The sequence below is a fragment of the Kryptolebias marmoratus genome, linkage group LG7, assembly GCF_001649575.2.
Source record: "Kryptolebias marmoratus isolate JLee-2015 linkage group LG7, ASM164957v2, whole genome shotgun sequence".
NCBI classification, from domain to species: domain Eukaryota; kingdom Metazoa; phylum Chordata; class Actinopteri; order Cyprinodontiformes; family Rivulidae; genus Kryptolebias; species Kryptolebias marmoratus.
This window is the reverse complement of record NC_051436.1, coordinates 15078640-15100182: the sequence shown is the minus strand read 5'-3', so window position 1 is coordinate 15100182 and position 21543 is coordinate 15078640. Positions and strand designations below refer to the sequence as shown.

Here is a 21543-nt window from a genome sequence, read left to right as displayed (position 1 = left end):
GTGCTCTGCAGTGGCTGCATGATTATGATGATGTTGGTGGATGAGTCACCCCGTCTTCACCACGTGACATAATGACTCACTGCACCTCTGTGTGGGCAGAGTGCTGCACTCCTCCCTGTCCTCAGCTCCTCTTCCTCACATCACTGTTTACCCGTCTCCTCTGTTCTCTTGTTTTTTTCTTTCCTTTTGTTTCACTTTACTTTTTCCTGTACGTCTCCCTCCCCCTCTTGTTTGTTCACAAACTAAATGCTGCATCTTGTCCTGATTTACACCCGTTTCTGTGGATCTGCTGCATAATATCTACTGTTAGGATGCTGAACAAGACTCTGCATCAACATTCCTACTGTTGCCATGTTTGATCAAACACAACCTCAAGCGTGTTTCTAAAACAGAAGGCAAAGAAAATTTTAAGAAAATTAAACTTTGAAGTAAACTAAAATTAAACTAAATTAGAGGTGTAGCATTCCTTGAAGGAATGCATTTTGCCTGCCACCTTTCTGTTTCATGATTTTTTAATCCCAGGACTCAGGATTTCTGGCACCCAAGAATAAAGGTCAGTAAAAAGTTTTATTTTAAAAGGTAACACAGGAAGTTCTGAACCACGTCAGCAGGAGGGAATGGAGCCATGGTTAGAAATGGTTCCACTAATATATGCTGGTGTAGATTCTCAGTCATCCAGGATGTGGCAAAACCAACAAAATTAAACCAAAAAAACAAAACCAATGCAAATGGACTTCTGTTCCATACTTGAAGACGTTTTGCTTCAACTACAGCTTTCTGGACAGGAAGCGAACATGGTCAAGTCTTAGGTTAAGGACGGCTGAAATGAGAACTATCACCATGTGACGGTCCAACGATGAGTTTTTTCTCAGGTCAGTCTTAAATAGCAGATGTCCTCATTAACATAGATGAGCAACAGCTGCATGTAATGCCATTGGTAGCCAACATTACCATCAAGTGGAGAACAGAATGCAGTCATCGCTCCCTGCCTGCAGATGAAGAGGAAGGCATGACACCATTGTTTAGTTTAAACGTTCTTTTCAACCAAACCACATTTGTGTTACTACACCAGCTCCTACACCATCTCCTAGAGCAGTGGTCTAAAATCCTGGTCCTCGAGGTCCTGCATGTTTTACTTGTTTCTCTGCTCTAATACACCTGATTTGAATCAATGAGTGATTAACAGGCTTCTGCAGAACATGAAGAGATAATTTAACCTCTGAATCAGGTGTGTTGGAGCAGAGAAACAAGGAAAACATGCAGGATGGTGGCCCTCAAGGACCAGGATTGGAGACCCCTGTCCTAGAGGGATGACCATCTAAGAAAAACAGCTCTCTCTTGTTATTTGATCCATAGGTAGGACCACTTGACTCTAACAAGAACCTATTCCATAGTAGCAGTGGAATTGTAACCCTGACGTGAGAGGCTTGAGTTGTGCACCTTAAAAAGGAGCAGTGTTGGTTAGGGGGTAGTGATATTCTCCCCAGAGCCCTGGATCTCCCATACCGAGGCACTCGAGGTCTCACCAACAGATGCAGTTTAATGTCTTGCTCAGGACAATGCAAGGATGTAGAGGTTTAATATTAGCTACTGGAGTGTTCTTTCACATTATATGAGAAAGAGTTGTTTTATAAGCCAGCCTGTGCTGACCCACCTCTTACTGGGAACTAGACCTGTGCAGAACATATATGTGTATGTATATAGTATATATTGGTCCACAAGGAAACATGAGTGTAACAAAATAGTTGCCTTTATTAGTTTGTTTCTGTTAGTTTACATCCATCAGATACATGTTTGTTACCATGGTTACAACATCCAAAAAGACCAACACTCACTGTTACACGTCTTAAACACTGGACTGACAGAGTTTCTTTATTCTTTAAGATTTTTTTAAGACTTTTTTTAAGCGATGCTTGTACATTTTCAAAGAAGTATTTTTTGATGCAAGTATACAGAAAAGTGCAGACACAATTCCCTCATTTCTCTGTTCCCTGCCAAAGATAACACCAAGCTTATTTTAAAGCGCCATCTCCTTGGTTTCATTCACTTCAGTTTTTCTGACCATACGCATGTTCTCTCTCTAGCCTTTCTGTCATGGTCCATTTCTGGCTTTCAGATGCTGAACACCAACTAAACATCAACCTTAAAATGAAGAAAACAGCTCAATAAAAGTTTATTCACTCCATTTAGTTACAAACAGGAGAAAAATTTGTATGATTCATTCAGAACATTAATGCTTCGTCCCATGAAACTGAATGATTTGTGGAAAATTAGTTCTGTTATTTGACCAGCTTTCCTGACAACTACAATCTAATAAAAATACATGTTGGAGATCACTATCATCTACTAATACACAAATTGTTTGCTCAGTATCCTTAAAACTGACTGAATTAGATCCAGTTTTGGGTTGCCAAGGTACCCTGGCAGTCATCTTGAGTACAAAAATAAAGGACTTAGTGATCTGTTAGACCTTAGCGTATGTGTCAGAGATTACTGTCAGCTACTATCACACCAAGTTGTAGCTCAATATTTCTAAAATTGACTGAGTTTTGGTCATTTGCCAAGGTAGCTGTGGTGGCCATATTGAATTTGAAGAGTTAGCGATCTGTTAAAACTAACAGTATGTTTTTTAAGGGATTACTGTAGCTCAACATCTGTAAAATCGACTGAGTAAGGCCCTTTTTTGCATTTGTCAAAGTAGCTGTGGTGGCCATCTTGAATAAATAAAGAACTGAGGGATCTGTTAGCAATCAGGACGTGTTGGTATCACTGTCAGCTACCACCACACTAAATTGTGGCTCAATGTCCGCATTTTGTATGTACTGTATAATTGATTGGGTTATAGACATTTTTGTGTTTGGAAAGGTAGCTGTGGCAGCCATCTTGAATCTGATTAACTCTGAAAGGTAATCAGTCATAGAGGCACCTCCAAAAAGGACCTTCTCTCTAGCCTGGTCAGATACTGGTTTAGAAGAGTCGCAGTGTCATGATTTCTCTCACACTGAAGGTTTTCTAACTTAGCTGCGATCTAACAGGTGGTGTAGGTCATATTGCAAGACCATCCAAAGTGAAGTGGACCTAAAGGAAACCTTTGATATTCTAGTTCATAAATATCTAATTTTTAAAGAACCTTGTAAAAAAAGGACTGTGTCTGTACTTAAGACTGATTGTTTTTTCATGATGTTTTTAGACATGTCTTCTCAGCTACAATACATTTGACACAACCTATAACAGTAATTACCTCTTGAACAGTTCTACTGGCTGACTGAGGCAACATCATATCAGCGAGCTGGACTTTGTTGACTATAACCAGAGCAGAGAACAATGAAGCATCCACCTCTGAAGGCATCAGCTGTAAAACACTGATCTACAGATACATGCCAGGTTTTGGCGCCATGGCAACAAGATACTAAAAGTTTTGCAAAGGGATGAGTCATCCAAGCCATTACATGATGTTAGTGTAATATTCACTGGCGCATTATGTTTCATTATTGAGCATTTATTATGAAAAGATGGTCTTCCGCTGCATCAAAATGCTCGTTTTAACAGAAATGTAAAAAAAAAGGTCATAATAGAATATTGATCATCAAGATGTGATGTAGTAAAAAGTAACTAGTTATTTTTTAGTTAAAAGATCATATGTATCAAGACACACAGATCCATTATACACTTGGCAGGTCTTAGAATTAGTTAATTATCCAACCTCAGATGAACAACACATGACAATGCATTGTGTCCTCATTTTTTAACTAAATCACCATTGCAGAAACTGTGAGAAACTCCATTCAGCCCTACAGCTTACTCAGGAACCAGAAGGTAAGAAGCATAAATCAAATATTACACGCTTCCCTGCAAGTTCATTTTGGACAGGATCATAATGGTGCATTTTAACTGTTTAAACATTTCCCCTAATATCGGAATTCCAACTCAGAAAGACAGAGGTCCCTGACCAACCCAAACCTCAAAATCCAAAATGGCTACCTCAAAAAGAAAAGTTATGATAGCCTTCAGTTACTAGCAAACATTACATTTCCACATTAGACACATGGAAATGATTCAGTCGTCCCAGGGGCCCAGTAAGGCTGATAAGGTCACAGAAAACAACTGGACTGGCAAGCTGTTCAGAGTGCAACACAAACCCCTTCAGACTGCTCTAGCCACCTCACTAGAGATAAACTGATTATTTGGCCAACCAATTTTAATTTACCGATATTGGCCAATTTTGTCTGAGCATATTTAAACAATTACCAAGTTGGAAGATGAAAATGGAAGAGCAGCTGCTACTCCAGCTTACTGTAGCCCACAAATTAGTTTTTTTAAGCAAGAGTACATTTTGTATACATATGTATTTAAGTTAAACAATTATTGTTATATTTCGTGAAATAAAAAATAAATATTGCCCCCCCCGCCAAAAAAACAGGATTGGGTTTTGTATATCTGCCATTAACTGCTGACCTCTACCCCTACAACCATACATGATTGTGTTATCTTCAATAAATATTGTCACAGTTTATTATATCAAGTGTATTGTTCATTTGAGGTTGTATTTTCATAATTTTAAGACCTCGTATAATTATTTTTATGTTTTGACATGGTCAGAAGCATGTGAACATCATGTTCTCTCCGGTTGTTATAACACTAACCCGAACCCTAATCCTCTGTCTGAACAGAGCTCCAACATCAGAAACAGTAAAAGACATGTTCTTAACTTCCATCTACCTTGAGTCTTCAGGAAGTGTTTCAGATTTTCCTGCTTGATACAATCTATGTGTGTATAAACATGGAAAGTCATTGATCACTTAATTTTGCCAGAATCCACCACAACACATGGTTCATCCAACTTATTCTCACCAACTTTCCAACAGGCATTCTCCTGGAATCAAATGTCCGAACAGAGAACACTGTGTAGTGCCGTGATGCTTTCCAACAGGACACATTCACAATATGTCTTGTCTCATTTTCTTCAAAGTCCCCCTCTGCTCTTACCCTTTGTTCAGTCCATGCTTCCCTCGTTCAGTCCATCCTCTGCAGTCTGTTCATGAGAACCTGCTGTATGAATTTCTCCAGATCTGCATGAATGCTGCCGTCTGGCTGCTTTCCCATCTCAGAATATTCTTTGTTTTTTGACACTGTGGGGGTAAAAATCTCATTTTGTTGAGAAGGGACCACCACTGTTTGAGACGGGGTGCGCACTTGGGAGAAGGGTGCTTGCTGAACCGGCTGGGGACGTGTTTGGGGTTGGTAGTTACTGAAGTAATACTTTTGTTGGCGATGTGAGGGAGGTTTTCTCAGCTGGGGTTGGACCCAGCTGTAGTAACGTCGTTTGGGAGGGAAAGTGAAAGTGTCATCCACAGAATTCCCATGGAAGCTATCGAAGGTGAGAGCAGGTCTGGGTCTATAGTAATAAGGTTTGGATCTGGGAAGAGGGGTAAAATAGAAGGGGTAGTAGTCCATGAAGGGTTTCCTGTGATAGTAGGAGGAGTAGGCGTAAGGGGAATAGGGGTAGACTCTCCACAGAAACTTGGGGGATTTCAGCCAGCGGTCTTGTTTGAAGGACAGAGACTTCTCAGGCCAAAAACTGTGATAGGCTTGCAAAGGTTTGGAAAGTTTTCTTTGTAAACCTTCAGATTTTGGCAGGTTTTTCTCTTGAAACCAAGTTTTAATGAGATTTACAGGTGGAGATGGTTGCTTCGAGACTGAGAAGCTGTTCTGATTGTTGGAAACCTGCCATCCAGAACGGAATGAGGAAGACAAGGGTGATGGGCGACTGTGCCACACTGATCCCATCTCAGACTGCATGTCTTTCTTCTTCTTTTTCTCAACATCAGTGATGATGTCCACAACGTCATCAGCAGGGAGATGGAGCTTGCTGGAGATCTCAATCAGCTTGTCGATGGTCTGAGGATCAATGTCATCCTCCTCTGTCACTTCCTGTTCCTCATTAGATCTCTTGTCCTCCGCAGCATTGGACAGAGGTGAGCTGTATTTCTTGTTCCCATTGTTTTGTTTGACCATGTAGCGCAGCAGCATGTCTGAGGCAATGTCAGCCAACTTCTCCTCCTCCAGTTTGGCTTTTTGAGCTTCTGCTGCCTGTCTCATTATTTCCTCCTGCTCCACTTTGGCCTGAGCTTCCTCCTCCTCTGGACTCAGCACCTCTTCCTCTTTTTCCTCGTCTGAGCCATCATCTACCATACCCCCCTGCTCTGCTGGAGATGTGGACTGCATTGCTTTGCTGACCATTGATTCATATATATTATTGTCTTCTGCAAACGTTGGGAAGTACAGAGCCTTCTGGGTCTCCTCCTGCCACTTTAGTTTTTTCTTGGTCAAGGCAAGGTCATTGCCTTTCTGGGTTGGTATAATGTCATTGTAGCTGCTGAAGGTTCTGCTCTCTCTCTGCTTTTGCTCAGAATCGTCCCCTCTTTTAGCGTTCAAGCGAGGAAACTCTTTCATCACAGTCTCCAGACTCTTTAGCTCCTCGGAGTTCAGCTGTTCCTCGTCTTCGTTGCTGTTTTGCTCAGGGTTGGAAGGTCCCTGCTGGGAAGCAGCATCATTCCCTGCTCTTCCATCTGAACTACTTGGCTGTGACTCCGTTTGAATCTGGATCGTGTGGCTTGTTGTATGACTAGTGACCTTCTCAGTCATTTTCTCCTCATCTTCCAGCGCTTTCTTTCTTTGTTCTTCCTCATCTCTCTCCCTCTCCTTCCCTTGAGAAGCAATCAACATCTCCAACTCCTGCCATCCATCTCTGTCTCGGGCTGTTCTCTCCCCATAAACCTCCTCTTTCTCAACCTTCTCCTTTTCTCTCTCAGGCTTTATTATCTCTTCTACTCCATTATGCTCCTCCTCATCCCTCCCCCTCTCCTGTAAAAGATAAGACTGATTCAGTGCCTCCAGTAAAACAGCTGCTAAGGTTTTGGGATCAACATCTTTAAAGAGCTCCTCTTCTTCCTCATTTTGTTCTTTCGGGATGGTTTGTCTTTGCTCCTGCCTTCTCTTCAAGTTTTCAGACTCTGGAGACACATAAGGAGTATCTCTGTAAAGGTTATCAGCCTCGCTGAGGGTGCGGAGAGGGTTGGGTGTGGAAAGACGAAGGAAGGACACTGATATGAAGAGGACCAGGAGTGTAAGGACACTTGAGGCATGGTAGTATCTGGTCATGGCAAGGCAGAACAGGGCCTGGAGTGAACACTTAGTGAGACCAGATGTGCCTGCAAGAAAAAAAAAAAAACAGAGTCCATTTTTATTTAAATAGCTCTTTCTGCAGCACAACAGCCAAATCCAGAATTACAACAAGTGTTTAAGTAACACAGTTCACACTCCTGCAAAAGGGAGGAACTCATGTCAATACACAGACCTGCAGTTAGAATCCCTAAACACTGGATGACACCCCTGCTTCAACATTAAGGAATCAGCTAGAACCTGGATAAAATGGTTTTTGCAGGATCTTCAGGTGTGTTTTAAAAACGCAGGGGGCTCCTTATAGATCATGATGGGGGGTCTTGCTGTGTTTTAAGCCTGCACAAAACTTCTGTAACAAGGTTAATCCATAAAAAAAAACACCAACTAACCAAACATCCATCCAATGAACCATCCATTCAACCAACCAACCAACAAACTAAGGAACCATCCATCCATACATTGGAGGGTTACGTGGCATCTATGAGTGATTCTGTAGCTGGACTAGTGTACTAAAATTACAAATGGTTCTTGTTAACTTTAGATTTTCTTGATTTCCTACTGCTGAACTGGTTTAGAAAAAAGTAAGTTTTAAATATTGAGGTAAATGACAAAGGAAAAACGCAAGGAGACCAGGACGAGGGCGGAAGACGAGGACTAAATAATGCCTCTTTCACACGGACCCTAATTCAGAAATCTGGCTCTACTCCGCTCTACTCGGCTCGGCTCGATAAAGAATGCATCGCGTTTACACCAGGCAGTTTGGTCTGTAGCAGAGGAATGCCTCCTCGTGTTGCGGGGGGCGGGGCCACGACGCAGGGGGTGCGCTACCGAAACTTAGCACAAGTTGTGTAAACAACAGAAGCGCTATGGACAACATTGGCCCTGTGTTGTTGCTGTTTTTTAAACTTATGGGGATTCTCCTGAGACTTCAGAAAGAGAGGCACAATGGAAGAAATGCTCTGGATGCCACGGTTGTTGCGCGGAGTAGGACAGCTGTTATCCGCCGGAGATTTCAGGCTTTAAAGCGCCTTCAGCTGGGGTACAGACGGCATAAACGTTGCAGGGTAAGCTAACGCTGTTGTTTATATTCCTACATTCGCTCTTTATGCTTGCATCTGGTCACACCCACGACCAATGAGTGAACAGGAGCTAAGCTTGTGCCTCCCACGAAGCAGAGCTGGCCCGACTCCGAAGCAGGGACCAAAAAAGCAGGGACCGAGTGCGAAAAAATGCAGACGTGAACGCTCGTAAAGCGAGCTGAGTAGAGTGGAGCCGGGACTGTTAGGGTCCGTCTGAAAGCCCCATAAATAAAGAGTGAAGCAGAGCCAAGGTCCAACTGGTTTTATCAACGGTGATGAGAGCTCATCTTTTCCTGTTCAAAAGTTGTTAGAACACAATATTAGTCACATGCTTAGAACAAAATGCAGATTAAACATTTCAGTCGCTGATGCACTGTTATTGATTAGGTTACTCATTAAAAACTCTGTTACCATTATTACTGGATGTCTTTTGTAATGACAAAGAGCAATACTGTAAAAAAAACATTTGTCAAAACATTTGAATAATTTCTTGAGACAAGTTAATGCATACATTTTTCAACACATTTTAAAAGATTTAACAACTAAAGGATTTAATTCCTTCTCTGGATAAATTATGTTGTATTAGTCTTAAAGGAAGTGTAAAGGGAAAATGAAGGACACTGTCGGGGTTAGATGTTCTGTGTTTGGAATTCTCTGTAAACACTTTATCCAGGGTGATACCAGGCATTCAGTCAGACCAGGATGACCTTTTACACAGAACCGTTGCTACAGAAATTAATGTAGGTCAGAGGGTAAAAAGAAGGGTCACTTCATGCTACACATCCATCCATCTTAAGGGTTTTTATTCATCAATCCAGCCATCTAAACAAAAGATCCATCCATCCATCCATCCACTAACAAACCATTCATCATTACAAAACCAAGGATTCATCCATACACCAAACCATCCATCCATCCATCCATCCATTAACAAACCGTTCATCATTAAAAAAAACAAGGATTCATCCATACACCAAACCATCCATCCATTCATCCATCCATCTTAAGAGGTGGGGTTTAGATTCTGGTTCTGATCTCCAGCAGGTGAGAGGCTGGACAGTTCACTGATCCATCAAAGGTTCTAGGACCAGATCCAAATCAACAAACTGTTGACAATCAGTTCTTGTGTGGAGCTTTTTCATAATTCTGAAACCTAGTCTAAAATTTGATGGTGGTGCTAATACTCTGACCTAAAGATGAAATTATTTATGCGTCTTCTTTTGTAAGTATTCCAAAATCGCGCGTTTTTTCTTCTTTTTTTTCCCTCACCATAATATTATTTTCACAGAGAAGTTTTTTCCCTGTGTTGCACAGATGTCATATTTTAGTATCTGCATTGGCTCTCTGTAATTCCTTTTGTTTGTGTGGTTTTTCCACTGAAAGTCATTACACTTTAGATTATTTTTTGTGTTTTCAACATTTTTTTTCTCTTTGGTGTGGCTAGCCTATCGTACAGTCAGAGAATCGTCAGTGAAGAATTTCAGACATAATTTTTGATATTAAATCTGTTTCATTAGGAGACTGACAGCTGTTTGAATCAGCGTCTGTTTATCCATCCTTCATGTATTTATGGTCCAGACTCACTGGTACCGACTCTGACACACAGGTGGCCACCTGTACAGACCCAGACCCAGACCCGAACCGAACTGGTCCCGTGCGTTCAGACCTGAGCAGGTTGCAGCTCTGCATTAAAAAAAAAAACACCACCACATGAACGCGCCTCCTGCACGCTGCTGTCACATGAACGCGCTCGAACCCTCAGAGCCCGGAGAGCCTGAGGCAGGACTCGAGACAGAACCCGGTCCAGTGTGTCCGTGGTGTCACCGAACCTGCTTCACGCAGAAGTCCCGGGCTGAAGAGAACCGAGCCGATGACGAGCAGTGGGACCGATCAGTTCAGCTCACCGTGGTCCAAAGTTTCTCTGAACCAGTCCTGCGAAAGTCTGACTCGGTTCTGAGGGTTCGTTTTTATCTTTTCTTTTTTTTTTTTTTTTGCGCGTCCTGCTTTTGATGTGCTCTTCTCAGGGAGCAGTTCANTTTTTTTTTTTTTTTTGATGATCTCTGTAAAAAACAATCAAACCGGGAGTTCTGCAGGAACCAAACAACCGTCCTGGTCCGGCAGCGGCGCATCTGACATCTGTTGCTGCCAGGCGCACCTGAACGCAGCACGGGTCCATCGGAGCTCGTGAGCAGAATAATCAGCTGATGCTGCCGAGAGGTGGCGCTTACCTGCGGCGGGTGGGGGGGTCTCATCAGACACCGGGGACCCTGCGCTGTGCCTGTGGACCTGAGGTTCTGGTCTCTGGGCTCCCGCTCCGCTCCTCTCCTCTGGGTTCAGAACTAAACAGCTGCAGCAGGTCTCAGGCTGTCCCTCTACCTCCACCCACGTGAAACATGCGTCAAGCGGTCCCCATTGACGTCACCAGCCTGTTTCATTCATGCCCCCACCCCCACCCTCTCATTCAGCGCAAGCAGCAGCTCAATGGATTCATGGTGCTCTGTTTGGGGGGAAATAACTGTTTATATTTCAGCAGGTGTGTGTGTGTGAGTGTGTGTCCTCCACCCAGTGATGGGGCCAGAAGCGGGAAGAGGCCATCCCTCTTAATTTGCTGTTTTAGAACAATTATTTGTTACACATATTAATATTTATTCATTTATAAATATAGCAGTGAAGAGGACAAGCTTCGGAGAGAATAGAGCCTGTGCAGAACTCAATTTTAGCTGTAAAATTTTAAAAAGTAGACGTTAAATATCCACAGTGTCTCAGTGGTTAGAGCTGTGGCCTCCCAGCAAGAAGGTTGCAGGATCTCTTCCCGATCTGAGGCCTCTCTGGATGGAGTTTACTGTGCACATGTGGGTTTACTCCCATAGATCAAAAACATGCATGTTAGGTTAATTGAGTGTGAATGGCTGTTTGTCTTGTTTGTCTCTATGTGTCCCTGTGATGGACCTGTCCAGGGTGTCCCCAGCCTCTCACACTGCTGGAGAAAGACACCAGCTCCCTGCAACCAGGAAATGAGATGTGGGCAAGGAAAATCAGTGGATAGAGACCTATAATAGAAAGCGATTCCTTTACTTCCATAACAGTATTTTTCACGGAGCCTATATATATATATAAACACGCATCATAAACAAAACAGAAATTCTTTTCAGGCTTTCTTGTTCCACCCAAAAGACTTGTCAGTGACTCCTATCTGCCCCCCGCCCTCAAGGGGCCTCTGCCTCCATTGGAGCTCGGAGGTGTACTGACAGAAACAGGCTTCTGGTTCTCCAAAGTCCTGGTTCCACAGACTGGACTCACCTAATCCAGCTGACAAGGTGTGACTCCACTGGAGCCAAAAAAAAAAAACATATCAGCCGACACCTGCCAGATACCCCAAACAGCTCAGAACCTAAAAGTCTCGTACTCTCCGACCACGACAGCAAATCAACCTTCACCAACAAACATGGCTGTACCTCAGGCACTTTGACTCACTGAGCCATTTGTTGTGGGAGCAGCTGAATCCACCGGAAAGCCATCATATATTTTAGTTCTTCAAGGAAATCAAACGTATTTAAAGTGTGACATTTTGTTCTGTTTTGTTAAAACTAAGGAGTAAACCAAACGCAGACACTGGAACCAGTGAGACCAGTCCAGTTCACCTGTTAAACCCACAACAGCAGGTGGACCAGCATGTGTAAGAAAAACAGGTTTATACTGGATGTCATGGAAGCTTCCTTTAATAACTGGGTTCGTTTTTAGCAGCTGTTGCTCCTGGTGGAAGCTGGGGCTCTCCTGAGATGTCCCATGTCTCCACAGAGAAGGGGTTTAGGTCCATTTTGTGCCATCCTGGTTCGTGCAGGGTTCCTTCCTGCAGAGCGTTTTGTTTCTGTGGGGACGGTGGTTTCACAAGTTTGGGTTCCTCGTGCCGGGAGTGAGTCAGGACGCACTAAAAACATCTTGAGACACTTCACAGAGAGCACGAGCAGCTTCAGCCAAGACTTGATATTAGGCTGCAGCAGCTGAGAAGGGCCTGCAAACACGACCTGCTAGAAAAGGACAAATTAATGCTCTTCTCTAGTATTCTGTCGACGAGGCTTTGTTAAATCCTTTTTAATCACACACCTCCCTGTTATCAGGTGCAGTCCTGGGAAAAGTCCACTTTCGGTTCTAGGGCAAAAATCATTCAAATTAACCTCAAATGAACAAAAACACACAACAGGATCCACCATGGTGTTACTTATTAAACAAAAATGAGAACCAAACACTGAGCGGTGTGGTGTCTGCAGTTCAGAGGAATGTCCAGATCTCTTTATTGGAGAAACCAAACAGCCTCTCCACAGACGCATGGCTCAACACAGGAGAGCAGCTCTTCTGGACCAGACTCAGCTGTTCACCAACACCTCAACCAGAAGGGACACTCTTTTGAGGACCAAAACGTCCATTATTTGGACAGCGAGGACAGATGCTTTGAGAGGGGGGAGAAGGAAGCCATTTATGTCACTGAGAAAAAAACAACTAAACAAAGGAGGAGGTCTCAAATTTCAACTTTCTAAGGCCCTGTTTACATGACACTGTTTTAAAGTAAAACCTTAACATTTCTGTTGTGTTTTGGCCGTTTGTTTACAGGACAACAGCGATCGTTTTCTCTGACAGAAACTCTTTGAATCCAGGATGTTTTTGGAAACACCCAGCATCAGTGTGAATTTGCACATGTTCACCACGGACGGCTTCAGTCAATAGCTTTCTGAGCTTGCGTGAGGAGATGAACAACAGTAACAAAAGGCAGCAAGCAGAGTGCCGTTTCTGCTGCTCACTCTTAATTTATCAGAGATTCTGATACGGAACATATGTGCTACACCATCTCCTGGGTCAGTGGAGACACCTTTCACAAATTCTACAAATACTGTCGTTGCAAACAAATCTTTGTGTATTCGCTATTTTGTAACTAAGGAGCTGCTGTTCAAATGTATTGATTAACCGACCTTCATTAATGGGACCACCTCTAGAAAATCAGGTCTTTTATGTTGCTCTGGAGCAGACAGGTGTGTGTTAACACAATGCCAAAGCGGAAGGACATCAGCAATGATCCTTAGAGAAGCAACTGTTGCTGTTTATAAATCTAGGAAGGGTCAATGGTCATCTCCAAACTATTTGGAGCCCATCATTCTATAGAGAGAAAGCTTATTCCTAAGTGAAAAACATTTAAGACAGCTGCTTACCTTCCCAGGAGTGGACGTCCCAGTAAATTTACCCCAAGGTCAGACTGTGTAACTCTCAGAGAAATGAGCCGAGTCAGAGGTCAGAACTTAGACCTGATTGAAATGCTGTGGTGGGACCTTCAGAGAGCTGAGAGGAAACTAAAGTCTACAAACCTCAATGAACTGAAGCAATGTTAGAAAGAAGAGTGGGCCAAAATTCCTCCACAACCATGCAAGAGACCGATAAAGTCCTACAGAAAACCTCCACTGAGAATTACTGCAGTTAAAGGAGGTTCTACAAGCTGCTGGATCAGAGGGTGGACACAGCTTTTGTTGAATAAATAATGACACGATAGAATCTGTTGTTTTTGTTCACTTTAGGTTCGTTTTGAACCATTTTAGAACCTGGAACTGTGGAACTAAAAGATGGTGGAGTTTATTTCTTACCCAGGAGTGAACACCAGTCCTCTTCCAGTATACTTTATATAAATGTCTCATAGACCAACTAACACATCCATGTCTTTGGTTCATCTCTGAACCTTGCACTTTTAATCTTGTCGTTTTATGGAAGACGGTCCAAACACAGAGAGACTGCCATGCAGAACAAGCTTTAATTTTCAAGTGGAACTATTTAAATATTTGCTGATAGTCTTACAGAGTTCTTCAGCACCTCTGGATGGACGAACAAGCTGACAGGAGACAGAAAATGAAAACCTGACCTCGGTCCTGAGCTCGTTGTTTTGTTTCGGATCAGTGACGAGATCCGGGCCAACATGGCAGGTTTAATGCACAGAGCAGTACCATAGCAATAAGAAGCCATTACAGCCAACAGAAGATTGGTAGAAGTGAGATAGTAGATGGATGTTCAGTTTTATGGAACCAGCTTCAAGTCTAACTGATGGTTCTCGCAGTGGTCACGAGAACGGGCAGTCAAACATTTGGACCTTTACTGCCCAGAACTCTGACTTAAGTCTTCCACATTTGGTTCTGACAGGTTCTGTGGCAGGTTGTGCTTGTTAACCAGCACTTTTTCTCAAACCTGCTTGTTTATGGCTGTTGTCGCAGCAAAGCTGGACTCCACGTCCCACCTGGAGCAATCAGAACACACACAGAACTCCTCCAGGCACACACAAGCTTAAAGATAACCCAAAGTCCTCCCCTACATGTAGATCAGACAGACACACACGCACACAAAAGAGAGAGCCAAAGGGCTGATCAATGCAACAATCCGATTTGAATCTCTTCCCCAGGAATGATGGTACATAAGACCACCGAGCCAACGGTGTCAGTCCAGACATGATCCACTCCACACTGTCCTGCCCGGTCCTGTGACTTCAGCCTCTTCCAGCTCTGACGTGGACTACGCCAAGCCCATCTCCTCCAGTACACTCCTGGGTGACTCATCCTCCTGCAAAGGCAAGCACAAGCAAATTAAAATAAAGAATTATTCCATTAGTTTCAAACAAAGAAATATAATATGATGCTCCTTGGAATGGGTGGATTTAATCATTTACAGCGTTGTGCAAGTTCACCCTTCTCTTAAACCCGCTCAAAGTAAGGCGCAGCAGTTTATAAGTGCAGGTGGGGCACCAAGCTTCAAAACAAATAAATAAATAAGTAATAATAATTTGCCCTAAAAAGTAGTTTCTCCTAATAAATTATATAAATTATTTAGTTAGTTTGCTGTGTATTGTTTTATTCTGTGTTTTTCAGCTATTTTGACTCTTTCAAATGGAAATTAAAATGCTTTTTGGTTATTCGTATTCAGTTTTTTTTACTTATTTGAAGTTTTGGGGCGAGACAGGTCAGCAGTAGATTTATCGCCCGTCAGTAGAGTGTGTTCAGCTGAGGAGATGTTCTGTTAAAACGATTCGTTTCTACAAATGAAAATTAGAAGATAAGTTAGCAGGACCTAATTAGGCAAGCAGCTTGGAGCAGACGGAGTGGATGTGAACAGAACCCAGAAAACTAAAGACGGAGAGCGAGATAAACGATGGGAGAGTTTCTCCAACGTGGCGGACGCAGGAAGTAGGCCTACCTACACTTAGATCGCCCACAGGTCGATCCTATTTAACTATGTGGGTTCTGAACATAAAGCTTGGGGGTAAATATGAGTGCGCACACCTCTTTTCAGTTTTATATATGTTATTTTAACCGGTGTGTGTTATTCTGTGTGCCGTGTAATGCTGGGAGTTTTAATGTGTATAATGTGCAAGATTAAACTTCTAATGCCAAGATTAATGTTGTAAATGTTGAGATTAAAGTCTTAATAAAAGATTAAAATGTAATGAGAAGATTAGAGTTGTGATGTCAAGATTAAAATCCTAATTAAAGGGTTAAAAAATGTAAGGATAGCACTTCAGACTAGACTAAATTCAAGTCTGAATGATTAAATTAGAGGTCTGTTATCAAGATTAATATTGTAATAAGTAGATTAAGATTGCTAAGAATAAAGTCAATGTAGAGATCGAAGCCATGATGTTGATCCTAATGTTGTAATATTGCGATTAGGTCTTAATGTTTTGATTAAAATCGTATTAAAAAAAACCCTGAAGACGTAATATTGTCGTAGGAGTTGTAAAGTCAAGATTAAAGACGTACTGTCTTGTTAAGGGTTGTAATGTCAAGATTTAGATCATAGAGTTGAGATTAAAGTCCTGACCTCCTGCAGTAGATCAGCTTGTTCGATGGCTTTGAGGACACTCTTCTTTGACGTGTCCTGGATCTCTCCTCCCATCAGGAACTCGTCTAAAATAAAGTAGGCCTTCTCAAAGTTAAAGATTATGTCCAGCTCACACACCTGCACAGAAACACATCGAGGCTTTGGCATGATCTGTAAACTTCAGCATTTTAAAAATCGGATAAGGGGAGACGGACTCTCCACTTACACTGCCAAAGTATTTATCCAGGAGCTCTACAAAGCGATGAATGACTTCCAGAGTAATCAGCTCGTTGTCCTGCTCCTCAATAGCACAACAAAAATATAGGCTGGCGTACCTGTCGAGGAACATCCACACATCCACATTATTACAGCTGAGCTGTCAGAAGTGGTTAAATAACACTACTATCATACTTTGAAGCTTTTAGGTGGCCAAATATTCCTGTCTGTTGAGCAAAAAATTATTTAATGTTACTAGCAATCAACGATGACCAGAGTTATACAGAAAACTTTCATCAACATGGACTGAAATTCATCAGATTGGACGAACAGCACCACCCAGTGGCCAGATGTGTCAAATGCAGTCAGACAGTGAATCCTGGAGGACCACAAACCTCACATTCCTCATTATTCTTCTTTATTAAAATGCTTTATGCTATTTCTGTCCTGTCTCAGGTTAACAGTGGAGGATGATTATATTTTTGTCTCCGTCTGTGGGCATGTGTTTAATATCTCATTAAACTCTGCACAAATTTTAGTCAAACTAGCAGAAAGTAATCACTGGATGTCGGAAGGTTGACATTTTTGTCTTCTTTGTGTTTCTAAATGTCTGCCGAGTCATTTAGCAGTGAAAGTTATGACCAGAAGAAGGAGATGTCTAAGCAATGCGGGCAAAGTTCAGCAGTTGTTGACAGCTGTTTGAGACGCAAACAGACAAGAAATACCAAGCGTTTCAGGTTCCAGTCATAGGGGCAAAGAAACCGGACTGGGCCGCCCCAGGAAAGCAAATATCTCCTCTGAGTGGAAACAGATGAGGCCAAAGCAAATCAAGTAGAAAAGGAGAAGCTGGAGTTTAAGATCAGGCCGCTGAATGCTTGTACGTGTGCTCGCTGTGTGTGTGTGTTGAGCAATGTGGCGACAGCTAGCTGACACTATTTTAATTAAATTAAAACATCAGCCTCGATCTTAAATATCATCAATAAAAACGTCAGAAATAAAAACGCTGATTACAAATTGTCCTGAGTTCAGGAAAAAGCTGATTTTAAACAAACTGACTGCCAACATAATCAGTGGTGTTCTCTCAGTCTCTTCATTTATATCTGAGCATTAAAATCAAAAGAACTATAAATGAATATATTAAGGATTATTTTACTATTACAACTATAAAACAATCAACACTAAGCAATATGTGATATTAGTATTTAGGCAGCAAAAGTAATAGGATTTGCATTGTTTTTAATGAAAAGGACATAAATCCGAGTTTTTGTTTCATTACTGTGAGTTTGTGGTATTTTTGTGAGAGTTTCTCATCAGAATCTCATACGGGCTCATGCCTAGTGCAGAATGTTCCCAGCTGTGATAGGAGCTTGTATTTTTCTGTTAAATATGACTGTAGAAGAATAACAGCACAGCAGTGAGTTCAATTGTAAAGACTGAGTAATATATATATATTTTTTTACCTTTTATAGACAATCTTGAGGTCCCTCCACTCTAAAAAGCTGCACATCTTTGGTTTGCGAGCGAGCACAATCTGCATGAGCTCCCGGACCATCTTCTTTTTGTCCCGTTCTGCTGTGGCTGTGTACCACTTCTGTAGCCGCAGCTTTCCCTGCCGGCTGAACAGCAGCATGAAACGCATCTGCAGACAACACAGCAACAAAACCGCTCACAAACATGGCAACATCACCACGGCACTTCATTTATGCACTGCGCAGGAATGGAGGGAGAACAGAGCCTTCAAACACTGAACTTTACCTGCAGAAAAAGTGGTTGGTAAACAAATAAAAGTACAGGATCATGTGCCAAAATAAATTGGAATCAGAAATCAATCATTGGATAGACATCTAAAACTGATTAACTTTTGGAGTTAACTCAAGATGGAGGCCACAGCCAACAGACCAGCAGAAAATACAAAAAATGATTCTTACTCGGCCAGTTTTACATATTATGAGCCAAGTTTTGGTGTGGTAGTAGCTGAGAGTCATTCACAACACATACAGTGCCTATAAAAGGTGTTCATCTCCTCTTAGACGTTTTCTGCTTTTATTACTGTCTAAAATAAATCCTAGTCAATATAATTTCACCTTCTTTACAAAACATTTTCAAAATAATTCCCTTCAATGACAAAGTGAGAACAGATTTCTTTAAAGTAAAGCTAATTAAATAAAAGTATGTAATGTAGAAAAAGCGACTGTCCTAATTCAGAGGTCCAGTCCCTTGGTGCCAACAGTCTCATGATTAGTGAAATGGGAATCACCTGAGGGCTCAGGTGTCTGCAGTATAAGAAGACCTGAATATGGGACATGTGTAAATCTACCAAGAGCAGACCGTCCTCACAAACTGAGTGACGGTGAAGACAGAGAACAGTGAGAGAGACCACCAAGACACCTGGGAGCTCTCTGAAGGAGTTAAAGCTTCAGCAGGTCAGATGGGAGAGACTGAGCTCCAACAGCTGCTGCCCGGGTTCTTCACCAGTCTGAGCTTTATGAGAGAGAGGCAGAGAGGAAGACTCTGTGGAAAAAACTCTGATCAGATTCAAGTTTGCTAAATGACATGTGGAAGACTCCATGGTCGAGTGCTTCTCTACAGCTGGACTGGAAGGCTTGTCGAGACAAAGGGTGAAATGAATGCAGTAAAATAAAGGGACAATCTGATGCTGTCTAGAAAATAACTAAGAATTGGGAGAAGATTTATCTTCCAGCAAGACAATGACCAAAAGCACACAGTGAAAACTCCACAGAAATGGTTTAAAGACGGTGGTTTAAAGGTAAATGTTCTGGAGTCAAAGCCCAGACCTAAACCCAACAGACACTTTGTGGCTTGACTTGAAAATGGGCTGTTCATGCCCGGTCCCAACACAACCAGACAGAGTTTGAGCAGTTTTGTACAGAAGAATGGAGTAAAAGACTGAATGAGATTTGTCCACCGACTCAGTGCTGTGACGGTAGCCAAAGGTGCCTGTACTAAATACTGATGTGAAGGGAGCTGGAAACAAAACTAGCTTGTTGCCAGGTCATAAATTGCTTAATTTCAACAAACTATGAATCATTTTGAAGCTTTTGAGATGGAGATCTTAAAAAACCTATATAGAAAAACTCCTCATTGTGACTTATTTTGCCAGTACGGGTCACATGACATGAAAAGTATAAAGTAAAAAAAACAAACAAAAAAAAAAGAAATTGGTAATGTCCATAATTCCTGCCGAAGAAGGATTTTTCTCCGGTTTGCTGCAATTTTTTCCAAATATCATTCCTACAACCTGGTGAATATTCAGGCTTTTTTTAAAATACACAAATCAGTTTTACTTTCATTTATTTGTCATGTCTGAGTTGAAACTTTAAAACTTTTACATTTTGTGACTTCAAATTGAAACACTGTTTACATTTTACTTTGTCGTAAACTGTAAATGTTTACCGTTAAACATAAACCTTGTAAAAGAAACTGAAGAAAGATGGGTCATTTAGATAAATCAAAGGGTATTCAGTGGCCCACTTCCTACAGAAGTGTTAAACCTGATTGAACAGCACCTCCGGTTCCTGTTTGTTTTACTGCAGCAGGATATGTACCCGAGGATTTAATTTAAGGTCATTTAATAGTTGGGACGTTGTTGAAGATTACGACTGGGATTACCAGGAAAGGGCAAGAAATTAAAAACTGAAATAAACAGATTGGTACATGATGGTAGCCTCCTGTGTATGAAGTGATTTGATGATGTGCAAACCTTGTACTAAACTACTCTTGAACCAGTTTAGTTCAACTTATTTATCTTTTCTTTTTTTAAAATTTTGACCTTCCTACTCATTTTCAGTAAAGTTTGAACGATTTCTGATTTGTTCTAAAAGCTTTACTCTCTATCAGAGAGATAAAACACATGAAAAGGTATATTTTGAAGGAAAGTATGTTTAGTTGTGAGGCAAAGGTTTATCAAGACGCAGGGTCCTCATTGTATTAAACTTCCTGTAAGAGCTGATGTCCTGTTTGTGTTCCAGGAAAAAAAAATCATCCAAACTAATGTCTTAAAGAATAAATATTTAATCAGGACTAATGAATCAGATCACAGTGATTAAACCTAATAGTCATTTATGGTTAAAGGCCCACAATTAGCTCCTGATAACCTGCTACTGATTCCTAAAACTAATGATGTGTTAAAACGGGACACCTGGAACCCTCCGGGACTACAGCTCGGTTCGGGTCCAAAGTGGGTCTGAGACCGACAGGACCGGGCTCACGGTGAACCCGGTGCAGTGAAGAGGACGGACGGAACCGGGTTCACCTCCCGTCCTACCGGGAGGCCTGTTAGCGGGCTGACGCAGCCAGGTGAACGGAGCCCAGGTGGGCACTTCCTGGAAACATTATACACCTTGCTAGCATTAGCACAAGTTAGCTTCCGGCTCTTCTAACCAAATCAGACGCAGTAAACTCACCATTCTGAGCAATTTCCCCCACGTTTATCCGCCAGTACCAACGAACTGCCGTAAACCGAGCGGCTTACACGCTAATTAGTGCTGAACGTCCATTTCTGTGTCAGATAACACATTAGAAAATATACCTACAGCCGAGCGAGGACCATACTCTACTGAGTACTTCCGCCTCCTGCGAGCATGCGCACTTCAGTGGTTTGTTTTACTGCACTTTATTCCAGTGAGTGATTGTTAACTACAAAAAGTCTTATTGTTGATAATAATAATAATAATTTGATGAATTAGACATTTCATTCACTTCTTTACAACATCAATTTATGAAATATGCTTTGTTTACATTTATACAAAGCAGAAAACTTGTTTTTTTCCTCACATTAAGAAAACTGAGTGTATGCATTCATTGTCATAAGCACAGCAGAAACATTCAGTGGTATTAAAAATATGCTCTTTTGTGGTATTAAAAATATGCTGCAAAGCTCCATAAATATGCTCCATAAGCTTAAACTACAGGTCCAAGGTGCCTCTGTTCAAATCACTTTCTGCAGAACCCTGCAGGAAAAAAAAAAACTACCTCTCTGCTTTTTTCCTGCTCTGGTATCACAGTATCCAGCTAATTCTCCATAGCTAATCTAGGCTGGTGCTTGGAAACCAGGATTATGGATATGCTGTTACTATGCATCACACTCCACCCAGGAATCCAATATGCTGCCACCAAGATATTAAACCCTTTTGGCCTCGCTGTGGAAGTTCTGTGCATGCACAAAACCATTGTGGATCTAACATGCACATCAATGCATAATGCA

At 41.8% G+C, this 21543-nt stretch overlaps 2 protein-coding genes across 3 annotated transcripts; both read right to left on the bottom strand.

The window, feature by feature from the left end:
* Positions 1-1734: 1734 nt before the first annotated feature.
* vgf (VGF nerve growth factor inducible) lies at positions 1735-10693 on the bottom strand. Its single transcript, XM_017426979.3, has 2 exons — positions 10490-10693; positions 1735-7211 (listed from the first exon to the last, which is right to left on the bottom strand). Exon 2 carries the CDS (start codon positions 7159-7161, stop codon positions 5014-5016), a length of 2148 nt encoding a protein of 715 aa, XP_017282468.1. The 5' UTR covers positions 7162-7211; positions 10490-10693; the 3' UTR covers positions 1735-5013.
* Positions 10694-14030: 3337 nt separating this feature from the next.
* Positions 14031-20935, bottom strand: ap1s1 (adaptor related protein complex 1 subunit sigma 1). 2 transcript variants are annotated; one of them, XM_025008244.2, is made up of 5 exons: positions 20873-20935; positions 17780-17958; positions 16330-16438; positions 16104-16241; positions 14031-14849 (listed from the first exon to the last, which is right to left on the bottom strand). In XM_025008244.2, the coding sequence occupies exons 2-5, from the start codon at positions 17956-17958 to the stop codon at positions 14802-14804; spliced, it is 474 nt and encodes a 157-aa protein (XP_024864012.1). In that variant the 5' UTR covers positions 20873-20935; the 3' UTR covers positions 14031-14801. The 2 variants fall into 2 exon arrangements, with proteins under 2 accessions (XP_024864012.1, XP_017282484.1); XM_017426995.3 differs by having other exon boundaries at positions 20744-20919.
* Between the last annotated feature and the right edge of the window lie 608 nt (positions 20936-21543).